Source organism: Triturus cristatus, chromosome 8, assembly GCF_964204655.1.
Source record: "Triturus cristatus chromosome 8, aTriCri1.1, whole genome shotgun sequence".
Taxonomy (NCBI): domain Eukaryota; kingdom Metazoa; phylum Chordata; class Amphibia; order Caudata; family Salamandridae; genus Triturus; species Triturus cristatus.
In genome coordinates, this window is record NC_140591.1 from 1179130283 (window position 1) to 1179149848 (window position 19566).

The 19566-nt window shown below is 43.2% G+C and overlaps 1 protein-coding gene across 1 annotated transcript in view; it reads right to left on the reverse strand.

The window, feature by feature from the left end:
• LOC146805568 (uncharacterized) overlaps positions 1 to 19566 on the reverse strand; it is a 68032-nt gene that overhangs the window by 29180 nt on the left and 19286 nt on the right. Inside the window, exons 3-5 of the mRNA XM_085620526.1 lie at positions 15978 to 16038; positions 6113 to 6180; positions 2746 to 2848 (exon numbers count right to left, since the gene is read on the reverse strand). Of these exons, the coding sequence (XP_085476652.1) occupies positions 2746 to 2848; positions 6113 to 6180; positions 15978 to 16038 (232 nt within the window). The remainder of the gene's footprint in view (positions 1 to 2745; positions 2849 to 6112; positions 6181 to 15977; positions 16039 to 19566) is intronic.

Below are 19566 nucleotides of genomic sequence, written 5' to 3' on the forward strand. Positions count from 1 at the left end.
TTCAACTGCACTAACGGGAGTCCTGGCCCCTCATCCTCATACCCTACTGACCACTCAAGCACCCAAGGCCGGCCTGAACCACATACTTAACATGTGACATATTTTTCAGTATAAGAGGGGGGCGTTTCCCACCTATAACACAGCTTTTATAGAACAAAAATTCCTAAGAGAATAAGGCTTCCTGGAGGATCAGACAAGCGTAATCATCACAGAGGAATCTGTGGCCAGCCATGTCTTCACCACTGGACTGTTCATCTTCCTACCACTTGAGTCTCCAGAAAGTGTTATGATGCAGCTGAAAGGAATATCTAAAGTTTTACAAAAATCAAATAGCGTATTTCAATAAAGGTCCTGTTTGGCTTAAAACGAAGAAACTGACGGTTGACATAACATTCGGTTCAATCTGTCCTCTAAATTTTCAACCTACCATCAGTTTTCTAGTCAGGCATCATTTATGTGGCACCTGTCAATTTCTCTGGCTAATGTGGTCTGCCTTCAACAGGATTATAGGAGAGATGTTCAAGTCTACCCGTCATCTCACCTATTATAGCTCCTGAAAAACCTAGGGGCATATTATCAACGGCCAGCGATAATTATCGCTCGCCGTGCTTAGCGATAATAATATTATCGCAGGCTATCTCTGGAATTTATCGCCCTGGTAGCACGTTATTAACAACGCGTTTCTCCAGGGCGATAAAAATTCCAGAGATAGCGAGGTTATCGCACTTTTGCAGGGAACATCGCTGGTTTACCAGCGATGTTCCCTGCAAAACGGCGATAACTTTGCTGATACTATCCAGGGTCGTATCAGCATAATCCACCCCCTATGTGAGGGATGGCTAAGTCAGGATTTTAGCAAAAACGTCTGTTTTCGCCAAAATCTAACGTCTGCTAAAATCATGTGGGCTACCTTGTAAATATCGCGATGTAAACATCAGCGATATTTGCAAGGTAGTCCATACGGGGTACGCCCAGTAACGCCCACTTTGCATCTCATTGAAGATGCAAAGGGAGGCGTTGGGAAAAAGGGTGCTAACATGCGATTATGCATGTTAGCACCCTCTTGTAAATAGGGCGCTGGTTTTATCTCCGCTTTTTTGGCTTTGTAAGCCAAAAAAGAGGAGATAAAGCCTTTGTAAATATGCCCCCTAGTTAGCATGCAGATATCCCATGAGTTTACTCCCACCTTCAACTACGTTTGTTCTTATCCGTTTCCCTTGCCAGATCCTAGGTGATAATTGGTCACCTTTCAGTAGCTGATTAATCTGTTCAAGTGTTTAACTGGTACTAATGAGGAGAAACATTTGCTCTGGTAGTGTTAATGGGTGTTAATGGGCATCACAATGACAAAATAGCTAAACAATACTGACACAAAATGTGCCGCATTATGGTGCATCATTTCCCCTTTCCCTGTTGCATAATTTGGTCAACCCTGCTGCATAATTTGGTTCTCTGTTGCCAGGTCAATCAGTGGTTGTGAATACTGCACACTCAGCAAGGCTGTGACTTATGAAGCATGTTTTAGTGATAGAAGTGAAACCTAGCTTGTCACTAGTAGATGTCCGAATTTTGAAAGGTACTGTCCAAGTGAGAGGTCATATAAAGATGGCCCAGGCCAAATTTAAAGGGTTGGCCGAGTTTCCCAAAAATGGACCCTCAGTAATTAAGGATTGGGACGAGGAACCATGAGGAAGTGGGAATGCACAATATTATCCACTTTGGATCCATTTCATTACCCGACCAATTACAATCAGGCTGTGCGCCAAGTCAATCTTATTGAGCTTTTTAATCAGGCTCTTTCACAGATTCCCCACAACATAAATTGAACTTCTCTTTTCTTTTCGCTGCACTATAGAACATCTTAAATTCCATAAACATAAGAACCTGCTTTGTAATCAACTATTACTCTTACTAGTTTGACTTTTCCTTTTGCTTAGCCCTCGGTAAGTGGCCCGCTGGAATCAGCATGTGCTTTAAAAAATATTTTACTTACAAACTATGTAGGATAGGATTCCAATTTTTTGCACACTAAGGGGGTCATTAGGATGGCGGGCGGGGAATGGGACCGCCCGCCATCGGTGCGGGGGTCCCGTTGGTGGTATTAGGATGCGTCCGCCACACTGGCGGGTGCATCCTGCATACTTGACAATGCGGCGGGCGGTGCTCTCAGCACCGCCCGCCACAATGCCAAGAAGGCATGTTGTGCACTTCCATGAACAACATGGCAGGCATCGCGCGGTACCTGCCATGTTGTGCATGGAACTGCAGGGGGGTACCATAGGTACCCCCCATGTGCACCCCCAGAATCCCTGGGGGCCCGCTACGGGTCCCCAATGGCAGAAACCACCTGCCTTTCCACAACGGAAAGGCACGTCCCCGCCTGCATAGTAATATGGATGGCGGTGTCTACCAGACACCGCCACCATATAAACTGCTTTTTTGCCCGGTAGGCAATCGGGCGGATTGCCGACTGGCGGAAAACCGGCAGACGGTCTTCCCGTCCGCCGGGGTCCCCCCGCCATGGTAATGTGGCGGGGGGGGGAATTTGCAGCGGGCGGAGGTTTCCGCCCATTATCCTAATGAGCCCCAAAATGTTTCCTGATGCAGGCAATAATAATCTATAATTGGTCAAAATAAATGTAGATTTTAAATTTGCTAAAAATAATTCATGCTTTTCAGATTTGCAATAGCTATGCCAAACAACAATAAATGACCGCTGGCGATGTCTCTGAAATTCCTACTTACCATCCATTGGTGGCTTTTCCAGCATTTCGACAGGCCGATGGTGTATTAAGAATATTTCAACCCTTGGAAATAACATAGATAAACCCTCAGTATCTAAATAGTCCTGCAAAAAACAATCTGATTACTTTAATGTCAAACAAATACCCACAAATGTTGTTTAAACATAGAAACATGATTCCAGTAAGCACAGAATGAGAGAATCCCTTGTAACTTTCACTGCTCAAGATTTTTTATACAAAATCGAGACTAAACGTTTATGAATAAACCACTAGGAAGAAAATAAGTTAGGTCACTATAACAAAATAAACTTAACGTTGAAAACATTATTACTAGTAGAGGTCCGGTAAGAGTTACGGTACATACCAGGGTCAGTTTTGATATTAGCGTATAGGTAATGTTAAGAATTAAGGTTTTATATAAGAATGTTTAGGGTTCGAGCAAGTAGTGGGACGAAGTTCAATTTCTTCATAAAGGGATTTATTAAGGTAGTTTTGTTATTGTAGTTCATTGAATGTTGATTGAACTTTTTGCTGTTGAGGATTCTTATCACTGGGTTCTGTATATTAGTATTTCTACGCAAATGTTTTCTTTATTTCAACATGTATGCCGATTTCAAAATGTTGATGATCACTAAACAACTTTAGTGATTTACTAGTAATATATTCAAGACTCCTATTAACTTGACATTTGTTGAATAACTTTTGATCATATAATCTGTTTCTTTGCACTATGTATGTCTACAGAAGGCACTAATGGTGCAACATGGATCTGTGAGAGATCTGAGATGAGCACAAACAATGCCCCCGCTCAATGTTATAGTGGAGCTGTGATTGCCTACCCACTTTACTCAGTTTCAGGGACAACATTCTACCTGTAGCCAGAGAAACCAATCACTTAAAAAAGGTTGTGCCAAATGTATAAACATTCTTACCTTACACTGATCAGGTGGAGAAGTTTTCAAACTCTTATTAGATAGTCACACTGAAACTGCTACTAATGAGACTCAGGTGCAGCAACTATTTGCAATCAGATTGAAGTTAGTTAATGATCATTTAGCACAAGGGTCTTCAATGACTTATGAATGGTGGAACGGGTTAGAGAAGACAGGAAGCCTACACAGGCGGAAGACCATCTCCGAGAAACCAGTCAAACTAGATTATTCATTTGAGTTTGAAGATAAACTTGTGAGATTATGTATTCCTGTGCCAGATCAGTTCCTATGTGCTGAATCAACCAATACGTAGGCAGGCAATTATACCATAAGCATTACTACAGTATATTACAGTAGTATTTCAATCAATAAATCTTTGTATTTTTCTTTACAGCCTTCTCTGGTTGTTAGCACGCAGCACAGCTTCCTTCATTTAATGATCACTCATTGAGCTGCGGTTCAGTGCTATGTGGGGTTAGTAGAGAAGTAGTGCAGAGCCTGTATCCTTGAACAGTTATGTTGGACACACTCAGTTCAACAGAAACTACTGATAGCAGTTTAGGCTATAATACTGCACTGCTAAATGCACGTAAGGATCTCTAGACACTACTAATGCAGTATGTTACCATGTTGGTCAGACAGATAAACTAGATTAGACCCAGATACATCCCTTGCAGATCCTGTTCAGTAAACACATCCAATCACATGAGCACCAAATGAATGCTCCTTTTATGATCCATTCCAGTTCTACACTTTGCTGAAGCACTGTACATTGCACTTTCTGTGTCATCCTGTGTCATCGTATACTGTATCAAGATGCACCATGCAAAGCTGTGCTTGTCTCTGGTGGAAAGACTGGCTTGGCTCAGTTCCTTGCTGGAAAATGATGACCCACTCATGTACAATTTTCATAACCTTACGTCAGATGTTGTTTTGCATTTGCGATGCCAGACATTGAGCACAAGTCAGTGGTTTGGCATTCCTGTAGCTTAGCTTTGTTTAACCAAGGAGGCCCTTCAGCTCTCTGGAATTACAACCACCTCTAAGTGGAGGTGCTCAAGAAACACAACTTTGGCAGTCATTTAGAAGATGTTTATTGATTCAGATTTGTCTAGTGGCTACACAAGCATGTACTATGTAGAGGTTATGTCAACAGGAGGTTGCTACCCATATCTGTCCCGACGAAGACCTTTCAAAAAATTAATTTGTTGGGGGTCGAAACTTTGTACTACTCACTGTTTGGCTGGAACATTAATTGTACATATTATGCGCCAGAACTGACATTTAGTTATGTCTATTCCAAAGACGAAGAATATACAAACAATTTGGTGTTCTTGTCTTTCTTGTCGTGTACATTTATTTCTCTTTGATCACTTATCACTTTCACTCTGTTGTGGCTGGGAGCACCTATTCATATCTGTCATGCTTTATATTGTTCTAAGAAGATTGTCTCAAATATAATTTACATTGTGTACTTTGCTATTGTCTTTTATTGGAAGTGTGGGATTTGTACTTGAGTGGCTCCCTAAATTTCATAATTGGTTTTATCAGTAAATCCAAGGGAACCATTGGGCCTGATGAATTGCGCACCAACATTTTGTGAATGAAAATAAACTGTGCAAACTTAACTATGCACTAATAGGTCGTTTCACAAAATTCTGAATACTTGGGAAAGCAGACCACCATTTCTGGAGTCACATTTCCAATAAAATAAACTCTTTTTTTAAGTGCAGCCCGTTTTCCTTAAAGGAAACAGGGCTGAATTTAGAAATATTTTGTTTGTTTGTTTCGGGGTAGACAGTGGTCCCAAAGGCTCTCCTTTCGGTTTGCCAATGGGTTACTCTCTCTCTAAGGCATCTGTAAATCTTCAATATTTTACGATTTTGCGATTTTGGACGCAAAACATTGTTACATACCTTAATGAATCGCTTTTTGGAAGGGTCGCTCTAAACATGTTCCTTCCAAATAGTGATTTGTTATTGGTTTCTAAACCCACTTACTGATTCAGTAACCTCTTACCAAATTACATAAATGGGTTTAGTATATAACAAAAAGCCATTTTGCTGTCCCAAACCCTGTGATTTTATGAATCGTAGGCTTTGCGACCGCAAATGGCTTTGTACATCAGGCTTATTGTTTATGTCAATAGTTTAACCAAATGGCTGCCAAGACTAAGACTGAGACTAAGAATGCTTGAGTGACCTGTAATGGCCTAAAAGATGGATTAAAGGAGTCCTGACTATGGGCCTGATTACGATCTTTGCGGATAGCATACTCCATCACAAATGTGGCAGATATCCTGTCTGCCAAATTTTAAGTTCCATAGGATATAATGGGATTGTAATTTGGCACCCGGGATATCCACAACGTTTGTGACGGAGTAACCCTGTCTGCCAAGATCGCAGCAAAGACTAAAAATCAAGTTTTTAATTTTACCTCTAATTGTGGAATGGGTTCAGGTAAATGATTCAAAAATTCATACATTCTTTCACGAAGTTCTGCACCTAAAACAAAGAACAAAAGGTGAACATTAAAGAGGTTATAGAGAGATCTAGAAATCGCTTTTGAATTCAAAAGCACCATTAAATATTTTTCCTATATTTGTTTCGCCAAATTAAGTTAACCATATTGTTACTTTTTTCAGAAGGGTGGATCATTGATCAATGATGGAGTTTGAGGGTCGGAAAGCCAGGGAATCAAATTGAGTGAGTAAAAGTCCATGTGAATCCTTTAATTTAAACAATCTATTTTGGAATAAGTGCCAGATTAGTGGTCCAAATAGAAAGGGATATTTCCCCTCAAAGGGGTTCCCTCCTGTGACATTATTTAACCCAAATTACAGGAGTTGCTAATAGTTCCTGTGAGGCAATGTGAGACATGTGTTTTAAAAAAAAATTGACCAAAGCATTCACATTACAATTTTCCAACTAAATTGGTCTGCTACAGTAACTGGAAGCTTATAACACATACTTCTATATGTAGATTCCTCACCTTTTGAATTGCCCCAGATGTCAGATTGAATCTACACGTTGATAGGTGGTACCAGTGGTTCCGCAGCAACCTCATGCTGCCCCAGAAAGTGACAACATGGAACTGTAAAAAGGCACCTCCCCTGATATAAATTTCTTTCTTTCAGTGCCCTTTGAATTTGATGCAGATCCGGAACTCCACTTCTAACTTTTCATCAGTGTTTATAAATCAAAAAAACTTGTTTCCCAGAATGTGTGCTAAGAAAATGTTTGCCCTGAATACCACAGGTTTCAAACAGTGCTATGACTGCAGGTAGCACAGCTTGGTCACAGATCCACACCATGTCTGAAGGAAGCAGACCTTGGTCACGGATCCACACCATGCCAGCCTGTGGTGTCCAGGGTCCAGGCATGATTCCAAGGCTTTCAATAAGTGCATCATGGTTAACAGGGAGTAGAAGAAGAAGCTGTAAGTCTCAGAACACACGAAACGGTGTGAGCTCCACTCCAAGTAATGGACCTGCTCCAAGTCTCACACCAACCCCTGCTCCAGAATGCTGGTCACACTTGCAGTCGCTGGATAATACAGCTGTGTAAAGGGTTTTAGTATATAGGAAGTCACGGCGCTCAGCAGATATGCATATAGTAGGTTTGAGTGGACAAGTAAGTATGGTGCTGGACAGGAAGGGGAGACCCTATATAACCCCTCAATGTGTGTAGGGAAACCCTACAACCAATTTGTACAACAAAATCCTGTGCACACATACAAAAATAAAATGCATAGATGTAGCATTAAACACAAATGATGCGTTCCGAGTGCTTCGGTAAAACTGGGAATTCTTTATTCTTAAAGAGAAACGCAACCAGCCGACACATGTTTCGTCGGGGATGGGTAATCCCACAACTCTTCAGGGCTCTGCACGGTCGCTTGAGCGAGTTGTAGTCCCAAGGCCGGTGCGATTGGATTGTTGCCGCCAGGACGCGCTAGTATTTCTCTTCCGAGACACACATGGAGAACACACACCCGTGTTCCACTTATTTGACAATTTTCTGAAACTTAATTTCAACGTATTCGGTTGGAATTCGTCTACACGTGATTTTTAGTACTACTTTTGGAACTACTTCCCTTCTTACTTGCGGCATCAATACCTAAGAAACTCAACCTTTAGATCCTTTGTGCTGTCCCAGTATATTTCATCACAACCTTGTACCCAGCCGGGTTGGAATTATCACCGGCCTTGGGACTACAACTCGCTCAAGCGACCGTGCAGAGCCCTGAAGAGTTGTGGGATTACCCATCCCCGACGAAACACGTGTCGGTTGGTTGCGTTTCTCTTTAAGAATAAAGAATTCCCAGTTTTACTGAAGCACTCGGAACGCATCATTTGTGTTTAATGCTACATCTATGCATTTTATTTTTGTATGTGTGCACAGGATTTTGTTGTACACTTGAAGTTGCTGTCCGTACGTAGGTCCTTAGGTAAGTTGAGGATAAAGTTGAGGGAAAAGCTTCTCCACAAAACGTCTAACAGGGAATTGCCTTCATATTCCACTTCCGCTCTGGGTAGAATTTGTGCAGTGGGAATGAAAGGACCAGACTGCATTTACATCGCCCAACTCCTAACTCACCTGGAAGCTGTACCCAGAGTGCCCCAAGTTCCCCACGCTGTCGACCTTACAGCAAGTGGAGGCCTTGAGAAAGGCAATGCAGAAGCTTTTTAGGATGATGCCTGCTCTCTGTGCAGTGCTTTCAGGCACTATAGTAGAGCAGCTGGTGCTCCCAGTGAGACTTCCACAGGTGAGGCTCATCCTTGCACCTACTGCTCCTGTTGGACATCCATCTGGGCTTATGCCCCCACAGAGTGCCCACCATACAGACCAAGGTACATGTACTGACAGAAATTGTGAAGCCTGGCCCTGCTATTTCAGAGCCCCTGCTGCCTATTAAAGAGGCTTTGACAGAAACATTGATAGCAACCTGGTCTCAACCATTTTCAGATTCCTCTGTAAGTCAACCGGTGTCTAGGCCATAGACCTGAGCCAGGGGACCCAGCAGCTGTGAACCAGCACCCAACTCCTGAGAACCTGGTGGGTCAGGCTTCCATCAGCAAGGCAAATCCCAATGCGTTCTGCACTGCACCTCTGGACAGAGAGTTGAAGCGCATTGACACATTCTGGAAAAGCCTTTTCCTCTGCCAGTTTGGCACTGAGGTCCCTGAAAATCGGATGCCTTCTGGAACGCTTGTGGGATATGGACAGTGAGATTCTATTGGCCATCCCTGAGAAATTCAGGTCACTGAGACAATCCAAGATGGGCAGGACACAGCTAAATATGTTTTGCCTGTTGGTCTGGACACGACAGACAGTGTGGATCACGCTATGGGCACCTGAGTCATAATCAGTGTGAAATGCCTGGATGCACGCCATGGAGTTTGCTGGTGACATGCAGGCATCCCTTATAGATATGCTATTAGACGTTTCCAGGCTTTTTGCTGAAACAGCTAACTCTGCATTGGAGTGCTTTAAGGATCACCATTCTATGACCAGCACCTTAAATTTGGTCTCTTTGGCACATCAATTCCATCTGCAATTCTGGAAATTCAGGGATACTCTTAGGGCTTTGCATATCACCAGAGTCAGCCTTTGCAATTCATACTGTAGCCAGCACAACCCTTTTGTGCCTCAGGAGGGTGTGGTGGCAGCAGAGGCCCTGGGCATCATCATGGACAGTAGTCCTCCTCCTCCACCGCTGCTATGGGCAATATGCTTTGATTTCCTCTTCCATGGTCACATGCAACCAGCAAGGGGCAGAATTCATTTTTTTCAGCTCAGCTGGCATATAATTTCAGACCAGTAGGTACAGCAGATTGTTCAGCATTAATATGCCCTTCCCTTCATAAATACTGCCTCTCATGCTCTACCTGTTTCTGTTAAGACATTAGCAGACCTTACCTCCATTCTGGCACAGGAGACTCAGTCTCTGCTGTACAAAGATGCCAAAGAGAGAGTGCCAGAGGCAGAGCTAAGCAGGGGGTATTACTGCCACTATTTCTGGTGCCCAAAAGCAACAGAGGGCTCCACCCAATTTTGGAGCTTCGACTGCTGGGCATCTTCCCTCAGAAAGACAAATTCAGGATTTTGATCCTCTCCTAGGTTCTTTCTGCCCTGGATCCAGGGGACTGGATGGTGTTCTTGAACTGTCAGGATGAGTAGTTTGATGTACTTGTCCTGCAGTACCACAGATGCTTCTTTCGGTTTCTGATGGGCTCAAAACACTTCCAGCTCACTGTCCCATGCTTTGGCCTCACCTCAGCCCCGCCAGGTACTCTCGAAGTTGAGGGTGGTGGATGCAGGATACATGAACTCCCATACCTCGACAACTGGCTGTTGAAGGGGACTTGCAACAGTTAGGTGCAGACAGCTGTTTGCCATCTGTCATTCTTGGGGTTTTTTGTCAATTGGTCGACATCCCACCGGTAGCCAATGCAGAAGATGCCTTTGATAGGAGCCATCCTGACCAGTGGAATGCAAAGCTTTTCCACCCCTGCAGTGTGTCTGGGAGATTCTGGGTATTAACTCAATGTTTCAGGCTCACTCCTGGGTTCTAGCATGGACTCTTCTGAGTGTTCTTGGCCTCTTTGCTTCATGAGTTCTGCTGATTTCTTTGGAATGGTGGCACATACAGGTCCTCGAGGAGAGCCTGTGCCTGCAGTGGGCTTAACACAGCGGCTGCTTGTAGGACAACATCCACATTTAGGAAGAAGCAGGCTGGGGCCTACAGTGTTGGCAGATGAACATCAAACTAAACTGCAGCTCCCTACTCCACTAGGGCTCACAGTAGTGATGGATGCATTGCCACACTTACCTCTTATTTCTGTTCTGCCACACCATTGTGGTTAATGTTGCCACCACCTCTTTCAGCTTTTATACATTATTTGTGTGTCCCACTGATGGTATATTTAGCGCTTATATTATCAATGTCAATGAATACAGATAACAACACTAATGGCAGAAATATAATAGCAAATCAGGAGCAGTACTTTACAACTTGAAACAGTTTTACATCAAGAAAATTGTGCACTCCTCCCATCACCGTGATCGCGTGAGTTAATCTAATAAAGGTGGTTAGTCTTTCAACTTTTCTATATGTATTTAGAGAAGTCTGTTATTATGTTTCCTTACATTAATTCAGACTCTAGTAGACTTTATTATTCACCCTTGTTTGCGGTGCTAAGGTGGGTAGAAGAGCTTATGAAGGGCAAAGATGTCTGACCTGTGTGGGTGAGCTTTCGTTTCCTGATTTGAAATGGCACTAATGGGCTGAGAGGTGTGCAAGAGTTTATCATACCACCTTGAAGTCCAATAACAGTGGCCTTCACCCCAGTCAGCCCGCTCTTCACTCCTTTACTTCAAGAAAGTGATACTTAAAACAAACCAATCCATTCTGCACACTTGCTAATTAACTATATATGGAGTTTCATGTCCCTCTATCTTCTTTATACAGGCCTATCTAGCAGTCTATAAAGGCTGATAAGCTGGCTTAACCTTCAATTTTCACCGATTTTGATTGGCTCAGTTGGTACAGAGGACCTTTATAAAGCCAATCGCTGTGACGAGAACATAAGTTAACACATTTTAAAACTTTTGACGGGGTCTCCCGCAGAGATATCTTTTCAATTACATCCAAGTTTGGTCATGCTTACTCTCATTTTTCCATACTAGAATATACCATAAATCCAACCTTTTCATTAAGATCTTCCTTTCTTTTAAAACTAGGAAGAAAAACTACACCCTCCTATTGAATGCACAGCTTCTAACAACGAAATGGGTGGAACATATAGGATGTCATCTAAGCTCCAACACACTTTGGAAATCTCTGGTCCTCATGCAGTGGACATTAACCTGAAATGCAAAAACATAATACGGTACACTTCTCCAAGGTTGGTGGATGAGCTAACTAAGCTATCATGCGCTTGTATCAAAGATACAGAGAGAGAGGGCCACGCTAGTGGCCATACCTAAAGAAGGGAAGCCTAAAGACAGCTGTGCCTCCTACAGACCTATCTCCCTGCTCAATGCAGAACCCAAAATACTTGTGAAGCTACTGGCCAACAGACTCCGCCCTATAATAGCCAAGCTGGTACACCCAGACCAATCGGGCTTTATGCCACACCGCAACACTGCCCTCAACTTGAGACGTCTGCATGGTGTACTGGGGCGCAGCCCCACAATACAAGAAGATGCGATGGTGGTCTCATTGGACGCCACCATGGCATTCGACACATTGGAATGGGCATACCTCACGGCAGTACTCAAAAAGATAGGTTTCGGCCCTAATTTTGTCGGATGGGTACAGCTCCTCTATGCTGAGCCCCTGGCGCAAGTAGTGGTTAATAATAAAATATCGGAAACATTCACACTTGGAAGGGGAACAAGGCAGGGTTGTCCGCTTTCACCGTTGCTTTTCGCGCTCTCCCTGGAGCCGCTGGCGGCCTGGATATGGAGTGACGCGTCGATCCTGGGACTGAAATGGGCCGAGGTGTGGGAGGACCGGATCTCCCTATATGCAGACGACATCCTCCTCTATCTTGCTTCCCCCCGGAAGTCCTTAAGAGTAGTGTTGGATATCTTCACTAGTTTCGGGAGGAACTCCGGGTACAAAATCAACTGGAGTAAGTCTTTAATATATGTCATACACGGGGACCCCCGAACCTGCCAGCCGACTGTCCTATCCAGGTGGCCAAGGAAGGGTTTAAATACTTGGGGGTATTTATCACCACTGACGCTAAGGCCCGGTACGAGCGGAACCTCGTTCCACACTTGCAGAGACTCCGGCGCGACACTGACACATGGAAAACACTTCCTATGTCCTTATTGGGAAGAGCCGCGCTCTTTAAAATGATGGCCTTGCCCAGGTTTCTCTATGCTCTCCAGAACTACCCTGACCCAGTCCCAGACAAGTACTTTGCGGCCATCGAAACCGCACAACGGGACCTACTGTGGGATGGGAAACCCCGAATAGCCCTTCAAAAGCTAACCTTGGGATGGTATGACGAAGGTATTGTCTTCCCCGACATCAGAAAGTACTACTGGACAGCGCACCTCTCAGCCATAAACCAGTGTAGGTACAGCGACGGGGGCGACCCAGCTTACAGTATGGACAGGTGGCTTCTCCCGGGTGGAGATTTTGCAGGGGCATTGTACTCTAAACCGAATAGATACCCCCTCACAGGACCTACAAGACACACAGTGCATCTCTGGCACGTGGTCAACCGTAACCTGGGGTGGGCAAACAGACTTACACTGGCAACGCCTCTCTGGGACTCGGAGCGACTGGGCACGCTGGGGAGGACGAAGGGGTTCGACAAATGGGATCTCATTGGGATCTCCCGTATTGGGATCTATGGGGGAAAAATGGAATGGTGTCTTTTGCGTCGCTACAGCAGACATACGACATGGCAGACTCGGAACACTTCAGGTACGCACAAGTCAGACACTCTCTGCATGCTAACATTCCACAGGGGTCAACATTGCCAGAGTCTTCGCCTCTCGAGGACAGACTCTTAGACGAACACCTACCCGAAAGGAGTATATCCCTCACATATAAAAAGTTAATACACCACACCCCAGAACCCCTGCTAGCGTTGAGGGAGAAATGGGGAAAAGACGGACTTGAAATAGACGATGAGGAATGGCAGGAAGCCTTGTTCTCCCCTAAGGAGGTGGCCATCTCGGCACGGTTACGGCTGGTGCAATTGAAAATTCTTCACCGAGCTTATTTTTCCGAACGACAATTAGCACATATGGGTAGGAGTATAGATGGTATGTGCAAGAGAAAATGTGGCCAGGAGGGAACCTTTCTGCACACGATCTGGGAGTGCCCGCTAGTCCAAACTTACTGGAAAAAAGTACAAAAGTGCATGAGTGTGATATGGGGGGTCCAGCTACGACCTGAGGTGAAAAGGTGTATTCTAAATATATGGGAGCCCACGGACCTAAATACAAAGGGTAGGCTCTGGGTGACGCTGGGGCAGATGGACGCTAAGAGGAATATAGCTATGCACTGGGGAGCGACAACGCCACCAAAGATTAACACCTGGAAAAAAGACATGGACTGGTGTATGGCAAGGGAGAAAACGGTATATGTGGCCCGTTGATGTCCTCAAAAATGGATACAACTCTGGACTAAATGGAATGTGTATCGGGGGAATATATGTGAGCCCCCACATGCCCCCTCCCTAGATGAACAAGTAATGCTTTGTAATCCCAGAAATGAGACAGCACAATAGTTTAGATTTAAATGTAAAACAATTGCTATAACCTGTGACAGACAATGTACCTTGCGGAAGGAAATGTTAGCTTGTATGCCACTGCCTTGTTATTTGTTCAATAAAAAGATTTATAAAAAAAAAAAAAGATACAGAGAGAGGAACCTGTTGCCTTTCACATCAAATGGCCTTAGTTGTAAGCAGAGATTTGTTTCCTCCAAAATGATTTTCTGCCATGATTCCTCTAGTCAGTGAAAAATAGGAAACAGACTCTGTATGTTTAAAAGCATGTCAACAGCTCACCCTATCATCAGTGAGTGGGCGGAAACCAGTGTTCTGCTTAGAGCTTTATTTGACACGGTACAGATAAAGAAGGCAAATTCAGAAATTAGTCCTCATACTGTATTACTTTGTGGATTCGCAAAGATAAGTTTTCCTAATGCTCTTCCTTTAGTTTAATTCACATTTATTGAAAAATCTTAACGTGTTTTTTTTTTTAAATAACGGTACCTTGTCAGTTATTATTAATATTTCTTCATTGATCTTATATTGACTTAAAAAAGGCATAGGAACTCATTAACAATGAAGAATAGCACGTTTATATGTTAATGTAAAGCGCTGGTTATATCTCTAATTTAGGAACCGCTTTTGATCTCTACATATGAGCACCCTGTCTATTCTGTAACGTGAACTGAAACTGCTTTCCGTAGGTTTAATATGAGTATAGTTCGAGTTTCTAATCACAGACGCCATAATAAACTTCTTGCAACAAGACAATTGCATCACTTCTCGCCTGTAATCGTTTATTACAGGCCAGCTGTGAAGTCAGTGGAGATCTGCTGCTAGGTCGGCACAGAGCTCTGAGTTTATGGTATAGAGAACCCTCTGCACTTGAAAGGCTGAAAACAGCCATACAGCAGGGGCTTCTCCGCTATGGTGGAGGAGCGTCAACACCCCACCCACGCACCCACCCACCCCCACAAGCAGTGGCACAAATGTAAAAATAAAATAATAATAAACCAGGTTTATTATCATTTTATTTTTCTCTCGTGAGCAAGTCTTGGGGGCGAGGTCATCGCGGGGAGGGGGGGCAGTCACAGAGGGAGAGTGGTGGGCAGTGGTGATTTGGCCAGCCGTCTCAGGCCGGCCAAAGCGTCATGCACAGTGAAGCTCTCTCCAACCCAGCTGCATTGCTGGGTTGGAAACAGCAGTCACAGGCTCCCATTCTCCCTGGGAGCTCAAATCCTTGGAGCTCAGGCCAATCCTGACGCTACTCTCATGAATAAGAGCTGCGTCAGGATTGGCTGCAGGAGATTCTGGGAGTCTGTGCTCATGAGGAGGAGAAGAGCTTCTATGCGGCAGGACTGTCAGGTAAGTTATTTTGTGATTTTGTTAATTGTTTGTTTTGCACTCTTATTCCCTCCACCCCCGCCACTCAGCGCAGGGACCAGCCACTACTTCAGCCATACTGCTTATGTAACCATGTAAGAGGCTGCAGGCAGTACCAGATAAACTCACCGTACCTCTGCTAATGATACCTGCAACAGGTGGAGTATTGGCACAGATCCAACCGATGCATAGGGAAACCTTAATCAGTAGATAGGACAGACGAGACAGACCCACGCCACCCCACGCAGAGGCAGCAGGCACATAAGAACCTCTGGTACCTTATGATAAGCCTTATTTATCATCTCTACTACTGGGACTTTTCTTTATAAAACAACGCGGCCCAGTTCCCCTAGCAAATATAAAGTACGCCACCGTACGGGCATTTGCCTTGCAGTTATATTAACAGGTAGATGCAAAGTTTTCAGTTCTTTTACTCTTGCTATTGTCCTAGTATACTTCAAGTTGCCAACATAAAATTAACAGTTTTTATTGTTCATAAAATAACCCATGTGTAAGAGTGTACATTTATCACTATGTAAAACTTGCAACTCCCAACTCGTAACTTATGTTAGCAATGCATGTTTGAGGTCATGCAAGAGTTTAACAACAAAGATTTGATGCCACCGAGTCTCAAGATGTATTCGGCCATAAAGTCACACAGAAAAATTATCTTACCTAGAGTTTGAAACCAATCGGATTCTGTTGGACTGATGTCTTCTTTAATTTTATCTTGTAACTGTAAAATACAGTAAAAGTATATATGAATATATGTATGGGTATACATAAATATATATATACACACACACACACACACATATTATGAAAAGAAATTACAGCGCACTCTCGGGGTCACTTTAAAATGCATTTAATATCAACATATGCATTTCAGCTTCATAGCCTTACTCAGTGCTGATTGGTTAAAATCACTTGGCACAAAGACAGACCTGATCTTAAAATCATTCAACCATCACTCCCATTGGAGGGTCAATATTTCATGAATGTCTGCAAAAGACCACAGTTCTCTCCCATTCATTGTAGTTACCTACGGGAGCCATGACAGTGAGAAGTCATCAGTTACCTTTCCAAGTGGCAGTCCTTAATGGGTGTGAAAACACACAGGAACTGCAGTTGACATTTTCGCTGATCATGGCTCATTTCACATACTCCTGCCGCGAGAGATGGAGTAGATGCAGTATTGTGACATTTGAGTATGAACTAATGTCCAAAGGAAGAAAAAACACAAGGACTGCCACTTATATGTATATATATAGATGTATTAGAGGCTGCAATAAAAGGTTATAAATACATTTCTTGTTTCTGTTATATGTTTTTAAATGTTTCCACTTCAAATACAGGAAACCTCCTCATGTTTATCAAATGGTAATATGTTGACTACATATGACTACTTATTTATCTGTTTTAAAACTTATTTTTATTTATAGTTAGCTGGTGGATAATAAAATTGAAGAAACTCAGAGCCAGATTTATCAAAGGTTTTGGGTCGCTCTTGCAAGGGGAAGCAGGGCGACACAAATCCTAGAAGGAGATTTACCAAGCCAGGCAAGACCATCTTGTGGGGGCCTGAGTGATTTGGTAAATCTGGAGTAACACACGGCAGCAGAAGTTATTACCTTGCAATACTTTGACCCAGGGAGGAGTTCCATGGGTGGAACATGGGTGTTCCCACGCATCCACTACTTCACAGGAGAGGCGTATCGAGGAGAAATGTGATTATTTATCCTCATTTTTTAGGTCTCACCTGGCGTTAGCAGCGCACATGTGCTGCTCTCGCCATGCGAGGGCTTCTTGGAATCTATACGATTCCAGAAGCTCACTTTCTGCTCCGCCCATGTTTTGCATTGGTGTGCGTCATTTTGCGTCATCAATTATGCAAAACTGGGTGTTATGATTGTCCAGGAGGCTTTTGAGTCCCTACTGGTTACCACCCTGTCCGCTTTTGGCCCCACCCACCGTGATTGCATCTTTTACTGGCGGCGGGAGATAGCGTCTACTAATTAGCCGCTAATAAACCAAAAATAAGACGATGTGTGCACTGGAGAGTCTATTATCCAAACAAATATTATTGTGGATGGGAACGCTCAACTCCTCGTGGCCCACCGTCAAAGCCACAATAACATCCAAAGATTTCAATATTCAAGAAGGAGCGTCACATATATATATAAATTCAACAATCAAATATTGAAGTCCAAAAGAAAATAAAGGAAGATCCTTAGGATATCTGCTTCATTTTCTGATCTTTATTTTGAATGAGAGTCATGCCATCAAATGTCATCCAACTTCACAAACATTAATGTTAATACAGCCAACGCGTTTCGTCCTCCTTTAGGACATCATCACAGCTGTAAATTAAAAACACAGGATCACAATCTCATCCGCAGTATAATATAAAAATAACATACAATTATAAGAACAGTACTCCCCGAACCAGTGTTCAGGCAACCTGCCTATTTAACAATCTGCACAAAATTAGAAGGAGAAACCTCATAAACAAATGATTCAAAAACTCTATATATTAGAAAACATTCAAATACTTCATATTATTCAAACAGATATATTCTTGATAGCAGATCGGAAATCCCCCATTCATGAATACATGTAATAAATTCATTAGGTGTGGCCTAATTCTAAGTGCTGTTTATATATCCCTCCTGAATCATATTATCCTATACCTTTGTAAAAAGTGTAGGTGAGGGAAGGGAATTAATTATTTAATTCCTAATTTATACGGTTAACTCAAATTTAAAAATTAATTAATTCCAAATTAAACTGTCTCACCTCTAATCTGTGAAGTCTTTATTCTTTATTGGTCGCTCGCTATATTCAGGCTTACAGAAAAATATATATATTTTTTTAAAGCACCGCACACGCTGCAGTTTTAACATGGTGAGCACACCTTTAATTTGTGCTGGGGCTCGCCAAAATCAACTTAGAAAGTCCATTCTTATCCGTTGTAATCCTCCCTCAAAAACACCGGTCTGCAAATTAGCGGCTTACTGGTAAACTTTTTTCACCATGGAGGAGTTACAAAGCAGAAAATTACACGGAGTTGCTGCTCGGCGGGGATGGTATTATCGGAAGGAGGGGAGTCCGGACAGGGGAAGCGAGGGGGGAAAAGCACTGATGAACAGGTGCATTGTGCAGCCCGATTAGGATACTGGATGGCTGGGTAAGCATCCCTTACCCTGTTCCTTCAAAATTCCACTTTGCCAGTCATGTGCTTTTCTATTGGATATCGTTTTCATCGGGTGTATTTTTCCAGCTGATTAAATAAAAGCAAAGTAAGATTGCAGGTCCTAGAGCGCATAGGTTGTCCGATGTAAGACGAGGACTGGAATTAAGGTGTTATTATTATTAACGAGTTTTATAACGCGCCTGGTTACCCTTGGGCATCCCCGCGCATCCCCGCGGTTATGGCCACCTGGATGTGGAAAACATTTCACATGAAACTTCACAGTGGTAGCGTCTTTGTGGCAATTTTGGCCTGTTGTTTTATCTTACTTTCACGCTATAAGTAGCAGTTATTATGCGTTTTCCAGCCAAATGGGGTACTGTATGCAGTTTTGGGAGCTTACCGCACCAACATTTGCATGTCCCAGTATTTTCTGGACACTTTTCTCCCTTTAAAATCCAGCAGGTTAAAACAGCGGAAATTTAACGGGATAGCAATTTTATCACACCAAGAAGATACCGGGTACAATATAAAAAGAAACACTCCTAATTCCAGCATGTACAGTGACAGGAGTTACTGCAGTGGAGATTGATAATGTCAAAGCTAAAGGGTCTGCTCTTTATGGTTCAGAGCTTTAGGATTACGCAAAGGATTGGGGATTTACAGCGGCAGTCCTTATTTAATCTCCCACGGAGTGCCCCTTGTTTACCGCAACTACTTGATGTATGCGTTTATCCGATTTCCTCAGTGTACAAACTTAGACCCTTATTGTATTGGCATAGATTGTGGTCCAATGAGGAACTAGCCTCCTATAGGCTGCCACTTTTAGAAATGATGCGCTCAAACGGGTGGCAGGAAATTCCATGTTTAGTATATATTAAAGAACAGATGGCCAGGTATGAGCCTACAGTTCTTTGGGAAACCCCTGCTGATGCAGCTGTTGGAACTAGGTCTGTGATTAAAGAGAGATTAACTGTTATCCTATGGGATGAGGAACTATGCAATTGTAAACTGCGGAGCTTGACGACTCGTTTCTTAGATCACAATGTTGGTCCATTGTAGTGTGGGTTAACC